Source organism: Sinocyclocheilus grahami, unplaced genomic scaffold (genome assembly GCF_001515645.1).
Source record: "Sinocyclocheilus grahami isolate Dianchi unplaced genomic scaffold, SAMN03320097.WGS_v1.1 scaffold170.1, whole genome shotgun sequence".
NCBI classification, from domain to species: domain Eukaryota; kingdom Metazoa; phylum Chordata; class Actinopteri; order Cypriniformes; family Cyprinidae; genus Sinocyclocheilus; species Sinocyclocheilus grahami.
This window is the reverse complement of record NW_015505349.1, coordinates 1,908,221-1,920,527: the sequence shown is the minus strand read 5'-3', so window position 1 is coordinate 1,920,527 and position 12,307 is coordinate 1,908,221. Positions and strand designations below refer to the sequence as shown.

Below are 12,307 nucleotides of genomic sequence, written 5' to 3'. Positions count from 1 at the left end.
AGCTGGTCCGTGCTGGTTGATGAGGAAATACATCAACTTCGCTGTGGATCACTGGATCGGCTTTCACCGTGGACGCGGAGTCCAGCCCGGAGTCGTCACATGTCCTTCCGGGCGCTCCTTCGTCAAAATCGCCGGCCACGCCATTCTCAAGCCCACCCGCCTCTGCTCACTCTAGGCCGCCGTGTGTCACGCTGTGTTTTCGTTGTGTATAAGTCATTATAATCCATAATTATGTGCCCACTGGATGCAAGGAATGCCTCGTTTATAATGGGTTTAGAAAGGCGGGCATAGAGGAGAAACAATAATGTACAGCATGTGGAAAATAATGTGTTTTTTTAACCTTAAACCGCATAAACACATTTCATTACACCAAATACACAAAATAATGTTCTTTTTAGCAACATCATATGACCCCTTTAAGAAAATAAATAAACACATATATAGGTTGATATAACCTATAGATAACTATAGGGTATATATTTCTAAATTAAAATTTATATAATTAGTCAAATATTTGTGACAATTTTTACATAGCAGTTTCTCTATGCTGTGCGTTTGATTCAAATCTGGACCATAATCCTCTTGGTGTACGTTTCACTTTCCAGTTGTGTTTTCAATTTACAAATTCAGACGCCCCATCACACCCACGCAGGTGTAATCTTCTAGCTGTCTCCAGGCATACAGGGCTCAAATCTAATTGCCCTAATGCAGGAGGCCTCTCAGACCAGCGAGAAAAAGCTTTTATGTGCTGACGAGTGCTCAAGTGGGCCTCTCCTGAAGCCTTCATATGCAAACACGCATACGTACAGGCACTAAATGCTCTTCAGCAGATGTTCACGTTAACTCAAAAGCACAGAGGGAAATGCCAAGAATTGGATAATAGTTTATGGTAGGTTGCACCTAGTTGTCCACAATATACTCCCAAGACCAACAAACAACAATTTTTTAATGTTTCATTGTCCTTGCAATCGACATGCAAAAAAATGGCTGATTTTGCATAGCTCCAATTGCACATTCTTGAACACCACATTTTTCTTACCTACTTGTGCACACAAGACTGCCCAGACTGAAATATTTGTGAGGCACGTCCGGGAAAGTAAAGAGAAAGTTTCAGATGAGGAGTTGTATCTATAATTCAGAGGTGAGGAGTTTACGAGATGGCTGTCCATCTGGGAGCTGCCGTGCATTAGCCCTGCAGGTAGTGCATCCCAGCCTTGGAGCCCAACCCAACAGATGGAGTCTGTAACACATTCCGCACAATCGTGTATTACATCTCGACGCTTTACTGAGGAACTTCATTCAAAAGCTACCCGAGTGAGACCATTACATGTCTGTGAACTCCAACCCACATCTCCAGGATTCAACATGAATGTCGTTGCATCTGAAGTCTCTCTATTCTGGGATAGAGATTAGATTTGAACCATTCACCATTTCACAGCTATTTCAACAGAGTGGTTGAGCAGAAAACATTTTGAGACCAGTATTAAAGAGATTTAAAAATGGTAATTTACTCACCCTCATGCTGTTCCAAACATATGCCTTTCCTTCTTCAGTGAAACACAATAGAACATATTTTTGAACGGTTTCTGTTCATATCATGAAAAGCCAATGTGGTCCAGAACAAAACTAGACGCCACTGACCTTCATTGTATGGACAAAAAACAACACTGAATCATTTTTAAAACATCTTCTTTTCCACAGACACAAGTCGGTCATACTGGTTTGAGACAATATGGAGCTGAGTAAATGATGACAAAATTTTCATTTTTGGGTGAACTATCCCTTTAATGGTTCTTTGCCTAATCATCCCATTTCTACGGCAGTTTATACCTGTAACTACTAATTTCTAAACCCCCTTGCACTTCTTTCCGTTTCTCATTATGCTGTAAATACAAAAAGATACATTTACAACACTTTCATTTAGATTTTCTTAAGCACACTCTGAATTGAACATCAATAGCTTGCCTCTCTGAGAGTTGATTGATTTGGCTGTATCCCAACTCTGGCAGGAGTTCTTATGTCAAGAAGAGAAAAACACTGGGTCTTTGGTCTGCAACAGATATTGTAGTACATCCAAAATGGGAAAGTCATATACAAAAAAGTCAGGGATTATTCTAAAGGGGGACAGAGTTGTTTGCAGGTTTGAAACTGAAGAAACTGAACAATTTGAGGGATGACGAAAAACAATTGTTCTGGCTCAAGGATGTCTATACAGTGATTTGCAGGTTGAATGGCTCGTTCAACCAAAAGTAAAATTGTCATAATTTACTCACCCCTCATGTTGTTACAAACCTGTATGACTCAATTTCTGCAGCAAAACACAAAAGCATATATTGTGAAGAACAGTTTTTGGCCATACAATTAATATCAATGGAGTAAATGTTTTTGGGACTAAATTGACTTATTATGTGGACAATAAGAAGAGCATTTCTTGTTCCACATAAGAAAGCATGTCATACAGGGTTGGAACAACATGAGGGTGAGCAAATGATGACAATATTTCATTTTTGGAATAAACGGTTCCTTTAAGAACCTGTACAATTGAAATCTTCTTTAGTCTTTGTTTCCTATAGATTTTTTTGGAAATCAGTTGTGACAGTGTATTAAAAAAAGGTCCAGAATTATGAAAAAAACATATTTCATCCAGCACCATTAGAGGAAAATGGAAGAGAGGAATGTTAATAGAGAAAGCTTAAATGGGAGAAAAGAGTTTGGAGTGATCTGCAATGTGAGGCAGTGAGGAGAAAGGACAGTAAAGAGAAAGAGATTAAAGACTGCAAGATGGACACCATGAGAGAAAAGCAGAGTCAAGAAAGCAACAAAGAGTCTTGCTTTCACACAGGACAAAATCTAGTAATGGGGGGACACAGATTGAAAGTAGAGAACCAAGAGAGATGGCAAAGAGAGTAAGGTTAGAGTCACATATTCAATCCCATCCTTCCTTATCCCAGCACTCTAGTGAGGGCCATGCTGATGTTTTATTGATGGAAGAGAATCCGGCTGCACATGTACCCTCTCCATAATTCATGATGCCCAGCATTAGGGCCTGCCTGCTGAGAGATGTGTGTGTGTTTGTGTGTACGTAACTGTGTGCGTGTGGCAAAGAGAGGGAGAGTGAAGCAGGAATGTTCAGATTTTCCCCCCAAATATAATCCATAAAACAGCTTACTGCAAAGGAAATTCATCCATCTGCATCACCCTAAACTGTAAAATAACTAACACTACAGGCAGTTTTTTAGTGCATCAGTTAATGTATTACGTATCATGAACTAACAATAAACAACTAATTTTACAGCATTAATTAATCTAGGTTAAATGTGTTGAAACTGTTGCTTGTTAATGTTTGTTCAATATATTATTAGTTATATAATACATCCTATTACACATGAAAATTGTGTTTGTATATGTAGAAATTAATATTAATCAATATAAATAAATGCTATAAAATCGTTAGTGCATGATACCTAATGTTAAACAAATTTAACCATGTAATAAAATTTGTTATTTATGCAAACAAATCACAACAATTTTAATATTGTAATAGTAATTAAACACACTATTCCTAAATCATACTGATTTTATAACCCTTCTAGTTTTTATTTTTCACGATCTAGATAACAAATGTAGCACATACTGAAATCTGATGCCAAGGGAACTCTTAAAACAGCGGTTGCAGTCTCCGGTCAACACAATTCAGTTAGCTACAGGGGAAACAGCTGTTTAACATGTTAGCAATGATTGATTTGGTAAATAATGACTAAATTAGTACATTTCCCTGACTGCAATTATTTCATGTGCTGAGCTTGACAGGTGTGCTATAATGGAGTCTCACATTTGTATGTTTCAAAGGCTCCCTCTACAATAGCAGTTGCCATAGTAACTTATTAAGATCCACTCTAGAGCAATGTCCTGACCTAACTAGATCCAGAAATTTCAAGTAGAACATCATAGATGGAGAAAAAACAAACTAAAAATAAATCTATTTACAGGTGCTTTCAAAAAAGCATTAGTGCAAAAAAATGTTTATTAGAAATTACATTTTTAAATGTAGACTTTTAATGAACCTGTCAGTTAATTTTCATCTTTAGCTGAGAATATGAAAAGTTTAAATCAGTGAAGTGTTTTTGAAGTCTGGTGTCTACTAAAACTGTGCTGATTTGCTTTACAGCATACAGTAATACTGCTTTAATGAGTTACATAAAGAAGCCTACCGGGACAAGTTCTGTAGGGAGAGGAGGAGAGTAATTAAATTAGAAAATATAAAAGAAATGGCTCCGATCTAGCCGTTTACTTCAGAATTTAGCTCTGGGGACAGGATGGCTCTTCTTTTGTTTCATTCTTCCTTCAACCAGCTATTACATTCCTTTTGTAATTTCTCCCCCTCTTTAGGAGGAAAAATAGCACAAGGTAGGAGAAGAAAGTAGGTCGGTGGCTGGGAATTGATTGATGTGGTATAGCTAAAGTCTGGATTTCATACCGCCACTTACAATAAGATTATATATATATATATATATATATATATATATATATATATATATATATATATATATATATATATATAATATATATAAATTCCCCTCATCATTCTTGAAGAAACTTTAGAAACATTAATTAAATGTAATTAATAAGTAGAGTTCATTAGGTTAAATCACAACATCAGGAGAAAGACGGCTCAATGCATGTGTTAAGATCATCGTCACAGATCTCAGGCAGTCACAAAATGTCTCTGAGGAACATATACAGCCGAAGGTGTTGGGTTTCCATGTCAGTGTTTTAGTACCCGTTTCATTCTTTGTCTCTCAGGTGCACTTGGCCTCCATGTCATAGAGCTGCAGTAATTCACTCATGATGGTTTCAATCTGAGCCTTGGTGATGTCTGCACAGACAACCTGCAGGGAAACAAGCAAAAACATCAATGCAGATCCCAGAGTTGGGTCCACCTGCATGCTATATCGGAGATGACATCTAAATATTAGTTCTGAGGCAACTTAAAAATAGAGTCTAGTCTCTTGTAGTTGTGTTCTTTTTGCAGTCTAGTGAAAACAACTGCCCCCTATTTTAATTTCCTCTAAGAGGACTTGCTGTGGCTACATTTTTACCTCAAATTTCCATTTAAAATAGGTCAATGTAAACAGGAAACCCAATAAAGGCGAGAGAAACATGAAGAAAAAACAGAGAGTGGGCAATGGTACATTCAATGAACTAGACATAAATGTTTGCTATTTCATAAAAGTACCAAAAACCTAAAGTCTGCTAGTTTCAGCCTCAGATGGCATGCCCATATGATATATATTACACAGGGATGCCCCAATGTGGAAATTTTAATAGTGTGAGGATTATTATATTTAATAATAACCAATAATTAATTATACAGCAGTGGCCAATAGTGATGTCTGGAGAGGATATTTCTCAATGTCTGCTTTCAATGACCCTGCAAGATCAAAATATATTGCAATGAAGAAAAACTAACTTGGTTAAGATACTGAACTGACAAAATTATTTGGAAAGCAAACTACAGCATATCATTGAATACAGGTTTTATTTTACTATGCAAAAATGAGTTGACAGGAAATAAAGCATACATTAAATACAATAAAATTTGTAATTTCTTTGTATGACACAATTTGCCATGTTTTATTGCATTATTACAAATGAAGCAATTGCGCATGTACATTAGTTTTACACTCCAAGCACAACTACACAACATGCTTACAAAATCCAAAATAAAATTTTTGATGAAGGAGATGATGTCCATTTTCCTAGGCCGGAAATCACTTTTGGCCACAACCATATTAGCATTTACATATTTTTGCATTCATAATTTGTAATCAATATATTGGCCAATATTCTGGTATTGATCCAGATCTCTACATGTGTCAAATAACACCAAACATCATATGGAATTCAATGGCAGAAACAACCTTTCATATCTCATAATTACCGGTACTTAACAAGTTTAAGCCTTTTATGAAGTACTGGAATTAAGAACACATTATTATTGCCAACATTTTTTTTTTTTTATAAATGTAAAATGGAAATCATAGCTTTAACAAATAAAACACAGAAATGCCTGTGTGCCATGCATACAACTACTCTGATATTTTTCCACAATTGTTTAATAATACTTTTGAAATAAATTTAGTCATATTTATTTTATTTGTATTCATCAATAGGCAGACCAACTAGAAATAATGTGGGCTCACATGATCATTTGGCTATAATTTATTGAATGCATCAGCCTATTTTACTTATCAGACCAATAACATTAAAAAGTCATATTTATGACCATTGATATATATTGATTATCTTAATATTGCACAGGTTTTTAGCTGCCCACTTGGAAACAAAGTCTAGACAAAACAAGAAAAAGTACTCTTTTTTTTATGATTTCTGTACAACCAATTGCAAAAAATTATTTGAATAGATTTTCCACATCATTATTTTGTCTTATGTCAGATACACCCACTCAATAAAAGACAAAACAAAATTGAGGTCCCTTTACATGTCAGTTAGATGGTCTCTTCTTACCTAAAAAGCTTCAACAAATGACTAGAAAAATGAATCATAGTCTTAAGGCTAAATATGTCAGAAAATGTCTATTGTATTTCTTTGATAGAACTTGACAGAATTGTAGGAAACTAAAGCCAAGCAAGTGGTTTTAAGAGTCCTTTGAAATATATGAAATGGTCTGAATCTTAAATATTACTTTAGAGTGTCACCAAGGGAACACATCTTGTGTGAAAGACAATGTTATTTCTCTCAGACCAGGCTGCAGCTATTAGGTGCCCTTATTGCCATGGGAACTACTTCCTGCTCTCTAAAGGTTACTGCAATCGTGGCTCTACTTATGCCTGATGGCTCTGGCAATGGTGAGAATCAAACTAGTCAACGTTCAATCTCAGTGACTCAATGCAGACACAGCATGACCCAAATGCTGCCTGGACATTTTATGTTTTTCTCCACATGAAACTGTAAAAAAAAAAAAAATCATACCTGCCACCACTCTAGTTCTCCTCTGGGGAGCTGCACTCCATATGTCTGGAGAGCAAGATAGAGGGAGGTGAGGGCAAGGTGTTGAGGCTTATGGTGGACACACACAGTGCCATGGTAACTGTCTTTTAATACAGCCAGTGCCGTCTCTGCAATGGGGGTTCGAGACCAGGCGTGGCGATTCAAAAGACTCCTTACAGAGAGCAGGTATTGCAGCAGGTACTGGGACACAGCAAAATGAAGTTTGTTAGATGGAGCAAAACACAAAGTTTGGACAGCATTAGATAGAGAAGGTACAAAGATGAGAGTACGTTTACAACATATAATTGATCTAAATGTTAACAATCGAGAATGAAAATAATAAATCGATTCATTGAGTATCGGCACTGTGCATAAAGAACCTCTGCCAGTGATGCCACTTTAAGGCAGTATTAGAGCACTGACATACTATATTAGTTTAATAATGTTTTTCATTAGCTTTCGGTTTTAAACTTTTTTCATTTTCAATATATATAATTTATTTACTCATTTTAGTGCTTCAGCTTAAACTTATTTCAATTAGTAGCCAAGGCATCAGCTTAGTTTAAGTTTTTTACCTAACATTCATATTTTATTTCAACTTTAATTCTATTAACACATTTTTTTTAATAGCTTAGTTTATGATAATAACCCTGCTTTATAGTAAAAAGTTTATGTCTGTGGGGGAAAAAAACAATAACTGATAACTAATGTGAATATTTAAATTCGCAAAAGCAAGGTAAACTGTTTGTAGCAGAGCATTACTATTTTTAAATATTTTTATATTATATTGTTTTGCACACAAAGCACAGTATATATTATATAGGCTTTTTGCAAACGGTTCATGCAAAATGTTTGCTGCCAGTCATTAATTGAATAGTTCACCCAAAATTCTGTCATCAGTTACTCTCCCCTTGTTGTTTAAAACCTATACAACTTTTCTTTTCTGTGGACAACAGATATATTACTTATTCTAAAAGCTTGAGAACCAAGGTAACCATTGCATGCATTACCTTGTGTGGGTGCTCAAAGGACACTTGGAAGTTAAGTTGTCGAAGGATGAGCAGCTCACATTGTACTATACTGTCCCTCAACTCCCAGAACTTCCCATCCAGTTCCAGTGGTTCCCTCTCTGGGTGAAAATACCTGGATCAAAGAAAAAGGACCTACTATGCCTATACATGAACTCTGAGAACAAAACAGCTACTCAATATCCCCCTTATATACCTGTGACAGACATTGATGATATCTCTTGTCCTGAGATGTTGCTCTTCTACTTTGCCTGCGAGGTAGATGGCAGACATGGCCACTAGGTAAGGCTCATAGACCTGCAAACTGGCAGACTGGAAGAACCTGTGATACAGCGCACATGCTGTAGCCATGGGCACAGATCTCATGCCTAACTTCACTCCTACAGATATGGAAAACATAGGATGCACATGGGATCAGAACCTGCACAGCAATTCATCCTTGGATACTGAGAATGAACTAGCAAGCAGCTGCAGTGCATCCTTACAATTTTGACAGTTTAAGAGATTAAAAACACATCTCTAAACATTTCAGAAAAAAATTGCAAATACCAGTATCGATGATAAACCGACAGACTCTGAAGTGTTTTTTGGAGTCTTCGACATCTTCAGCACTTCTTCTGCCTCTCGCCTCATTGACAGATCCAGATGTTGACGCCTGCGTGCTCATTTCACGGCTTGCATCAAAACGGTTACAGTTTCAAAGCGTATTATTCAATTTGTACTTACTGTTCGCATGCACAAACTCAACAACTGCTCCTTTTGTATAAGTCGGTTGTCCTAATACAACGCTGTTGTGACGTTCCTTCAGCGGATCGTTCAGCGTGCAACGTAGAGCTCAAATGGTCTCCAGCGCCCCCCTCGTACGGGAGGATACCACTGTGCGCTGAACGAAAGGGAAATATATGAAAATTGTAACTATTCTACCATGATATTTTATTTATTTCTTTTGTTATTGTTTAATCGAATAACGTTGACGTATTTAGCATATTTATGGTGTTTTCTGCAGTATGAAAATGCCTTTAAGTCGCAAAAGCTCCAGAATTGGACCATCCCAAAACATTTCAAAGAGGTAACACAGTCAGTCCCACTGGTAAAGTCGTTTGAGCTGGAATAAATGTCAGTTTAATCGTTTACAAAAAAAGCTTTTATTTGAAATAGAAATTCTTTATTGATAGAAAACAATTCCTTTGTAACAAATATCTTTATTGTCACTTTTGACTAATTTAATACAGTAAATAAATGTATTTCTTTCTTTCAAAAATAATCTTACTGAATCAAACGTTTGAACTGTAGTGTACATTTTACTGTTATTATGCATTTTCATTACACAAACAGTGAACCATGCCAATGGCATTAAACTTGCAAATGCAAAAGCATGCACGTCAATCAAACAGAGCACAAAGGAATGTGCCAACATTATACATGTTTACTTTTTTCAAAAAGAAGAAAAAGAAAAGAAAGGAAAAATAAAAAATGAAAGTCGTTTTTCATTTAAATGATGCAGTTATACCAATTGCACTGGGTGGAGAGAATAATTGCCTAGTTCATATTACAAATACTTGTGTTTGGTCTATTTACTTACTTTTTGTTCCTCAAGAGACCAGCAGCAGCAGAAGGCCACACTACATTTATACCCACAGACCATGGCCACCTTCTACCTGGTGTGAGAACAAAGGTTTGTTTTGATGATTTGCATGACTTGCATGAAATTTAAATGTAATTACCAAGCTTAAAAAGTTTTGCAGCAGTTTTATTTTACTATTTATAAATGATTTCATTATTAGAGTGGAAGTGCATGGCCAGCATTTCAAGGCACTTGGGATTTACCTCGCTATATCCCTCCTGCTTCCCTAAACCCCACTGCCCGCTCACAAGAGGGCCAGGATCGCCTCAAGACCTGGAGACAGATGAACTTTTCCACAAACCAGACTCATGAGGCCCCTGGTGGCAGCCAGGCTACAAACAGAACTGTTAACAATGTGGTGGGTATTTAATATCTCCAATGTATGATGCTATGGTATTAGATAACACTGCTTATTTGAATTCTGACTAAATCAATTCCTTACAGGAAACCATAAATGTGGACGACATCTTCAGCACTTCTTCTGCCTCTCGCCTCATTGACAGATCCAGATGTTGACGCCTGCGTGCTCATTTCACGGCTTGCATCAAAACGGTTACAGTTTCAAAGCGTATTATTCAATTTGTACTTACTGTTCGCATGCACAAACTCAACAACTGCTCCTTTTGTATAAGTCGGTTGTCCTAATACAACGCTGTTGTGACGTTCCTTCAGCGGATCGTTCAGCGTGCAACGTAGAGCTCAAATGGTCTCCAGCGCCCCCCTCGTACGGGAGGATACCACTGTGCGCTGAACGAAAGGGAAATATATGAAAATTGTAACTATTCTACCATGATATTTTATTTATTTCTTTTGTTATTGTTTAATCGAATAACGTTGACGTATTTAGCATATTTATGGTGTTTTCTGCAGTATGAAAATGCCTTTAAGTCGCAAAAGCTCCAGAATTGGACCATCCCAAAACATTTCAAAGAGGTAACACAGTCAGTCCCACTGGTAAAGTCGTTTGAGCTGGAATAAATGTCAGTTTAATCGTTTACAAAAAAAGCTTTTATTTGAAATAGAAATTCTTTATTGATAGAAAACAATTCCTTTGTAACAAATATCTTTATTGTCACTTTTGACTAATTTAATACAGTAAATAAATGTATTTCTTTCTTTCAAAAATAATCTTACTGAATCAAATGTTTGAACTGTAGTGTACATTTTACTGTTATTATGCATTTTCATTACACAAACAGTGAACCATGCCAATGGCATTAAACTTGCAAATGCAAAAGCATGCACGTCAATCAAACAGAGCACAAAGGAATGTGCCAACATGATACATGTTTACTTTTTTCAAAAAGAAGAAAAAGAAAAGAAAGGAAAAATAAAAAATGAAAGTCGTTTTTCATTTAAATGATGCAGTTATACCAATTGCACTGGGTGGAGAGAATAATTGCCTAGTTCATATTACAAATACTTGTGTTTGGTCTATTTACTTACTTTTTGTTCCTCAAGAGACCAGCAGCAGCAGAAGGCCACACTACATTTATAGCCACAGACCATGGCCACCTTCTACCTGGTGTGAGAACAAAGGTTTGTTTTGATGATTTGCATGAACTTGCATGAAATTTAAATGTAATTACCAAGCTTAAAAAGTTTTGCAGCAGTTTTATTTTACTATTTATAAATGATTTCATTATTAGAGTGGAAGTGCATGGCCAGCATTTCAAGGCACTTGGGATTTACCTCGCTATATCCCTCCTGCTTCCCTAAACCCCACTGCCCGCTCACAAGAGGGCCAGGATCGCCTCAAGACCTGGAGACAGATGAACTTTTCCACAAACCAGACTCATGAGGCCCCTGGTGGCAGCCAGGCTACAAACAGAACTGTTAACAATGTGGTGGGTATTTAATATCTCCAATGTATGATGCTATGGTATTAGATAACACTGCTTATTTGAATTCTGACTAAATCAATTCCTTACAGGAAACCATAAATGTGGACCAGCCTGCAGAAGAGTCAGAAATGCCTGTGAATGAGCCAGACCAAAACCAGAGGCCCAAATCACAGTATAGCCAAGACCAGTCTAGACCAACAAGCCAGCAAGCTCAGTCTAACCCAGTAAACCAAACTCAGTCTAGACCAGGAAATCACCTCAGCCAACAGGTTTCATCTAGACCAGTCACTCAGGAGAGCCAAGCCGAATTAAGACCACCAACCCAGAACAGCAGACCAGCATCTCAGCAGAAATAACACCATTTATAATCAGATCCCCTGCATGGGCGGTTATAAAAGTTGTTCCATGAAATGGCATTACGTAATTGTAACACTTCTTTGAAAAACACTTTTACTTTACAGATATTATTTTTGTGTTCTATTGCTTTGCATCTGTGCTCTCAATTTGTGCATACTATAATGTGTGTGTCAGAACACATTAACTGAATTGTTTCAATGAAGCTAAAGCTGATTAGTTTTACTAAATGGCTTTTGTAATGAAATCTGCTTAGATGAAATTCTAAATGCAGGGTCAAATATTTGCCAGAAAATATATCAGAGTACCTTGATATCTGTATTTTAATAATATTCTTAAAAAAGATTTTTAAAAACAGCATAAGAGATTTTAAATCTTTTTTATTTATTTGCTTAATAATACACTGACACACCTGTAGGCCACCTAGGACACAACATCAGCTTGAT

At 36.6% G+C, this 12,307-nt stretch overlaps 2 protein-coding genes across 2 annotated transcripts; one reads left to right on the top strand and one right to left on the bottom strand.

Annotated features, from left to right (window-relative positions):
- Window positions 1-4,556: 4,556 nt before the first annotated feature.
- LOC107593410 (cyclin-related protein FAM58A-like) lies at window positions 4,557-8,888 on the bottom strand. Its single transcript, XM_016283132.1, has 5 exons — window positions 8,589-8,888; window positions 8,236-8,419; window positions 8,022-8,154; window positions 6,994-7,212; window positions 4,557-4,889 (listed from the first exon to the last, which is right to left on the bottom strand). The coding sequence occupies exons 1-5, from the start codon at window positions 8,704-8,706 to the stop codon at window positions 4,800-4,802; spliced, it is 744 nt and encodes a 247-aa protein (XP_016138618.1). The 5' UTR covers window positions 8,707-8,888; the 3' UTR covers window positions 4,557-4,799.
- Window positions 8,889-10,429: 1,541 nt separating this feature from the next.
- On the top strand, window positions 10,430-11,886 carry LOC107593429 (protein Flattop-like). Its single transcript, XM_016283151.1, has 5 exons — window positions 10,430-10,438; window positions 10,534-10,596; window positions 11,125-11,202; window positions 11,313-11,510; window positions 11,597-11,886. Exons 1-5 carry the CDS (start codon window positions 10,430-10,432, stop codon window positions 11,861-11,863), a joined length of 615 nt encoding a protein of 204 aa, XP_016138637.1. The 3' UTR covers window positions 11,864-11,886.
- The last annotated feature ends 421 nt before the right edge of the window (window positions 11,887-12,307 follow it).

Bases quoted from the DNA above. Each gene is read 5' to 3' on its own strand.
- LOC107593429 (XM_016283151.1), top strand. The intron at 10,597-11,124 runs GTAACACAGTCA...TTGTTCCTCAAG, and splicing joins TCCCAAAACATTTCAAAGAG to AGACCAGCAGCAGCAGAAGG. The intron at 11,203-11,312 runs GTTTGTTTTGAT...TTTCATTATTAG, and splicing joins TACCTGGTGTGAGAACAAAG to AGTGGAAGTGCATGGCCAGC.
- LOC107593410 (XM_016283132.1), bottom strand. From the start codon at position 8,706: ATGAGCACGCAGGCGTCAACATCTGGATCTGTCAATGAGGCGAGAGGC. The intron at 8,420-8,588 runs GTATTTGCAATT...CCATATCTGTAG, and splicing joins TCGGTTTATCATCGATACTG to GAGTGAAGTTAGGCATGAGA. The intron at 4,890-6,993 runs GTATGATTTTTT...GTTTCCCTGCAG, and splicing joins GAGAACTAGAGTGGTGGCAG to GTTGTCTGTGCAGACATCAC.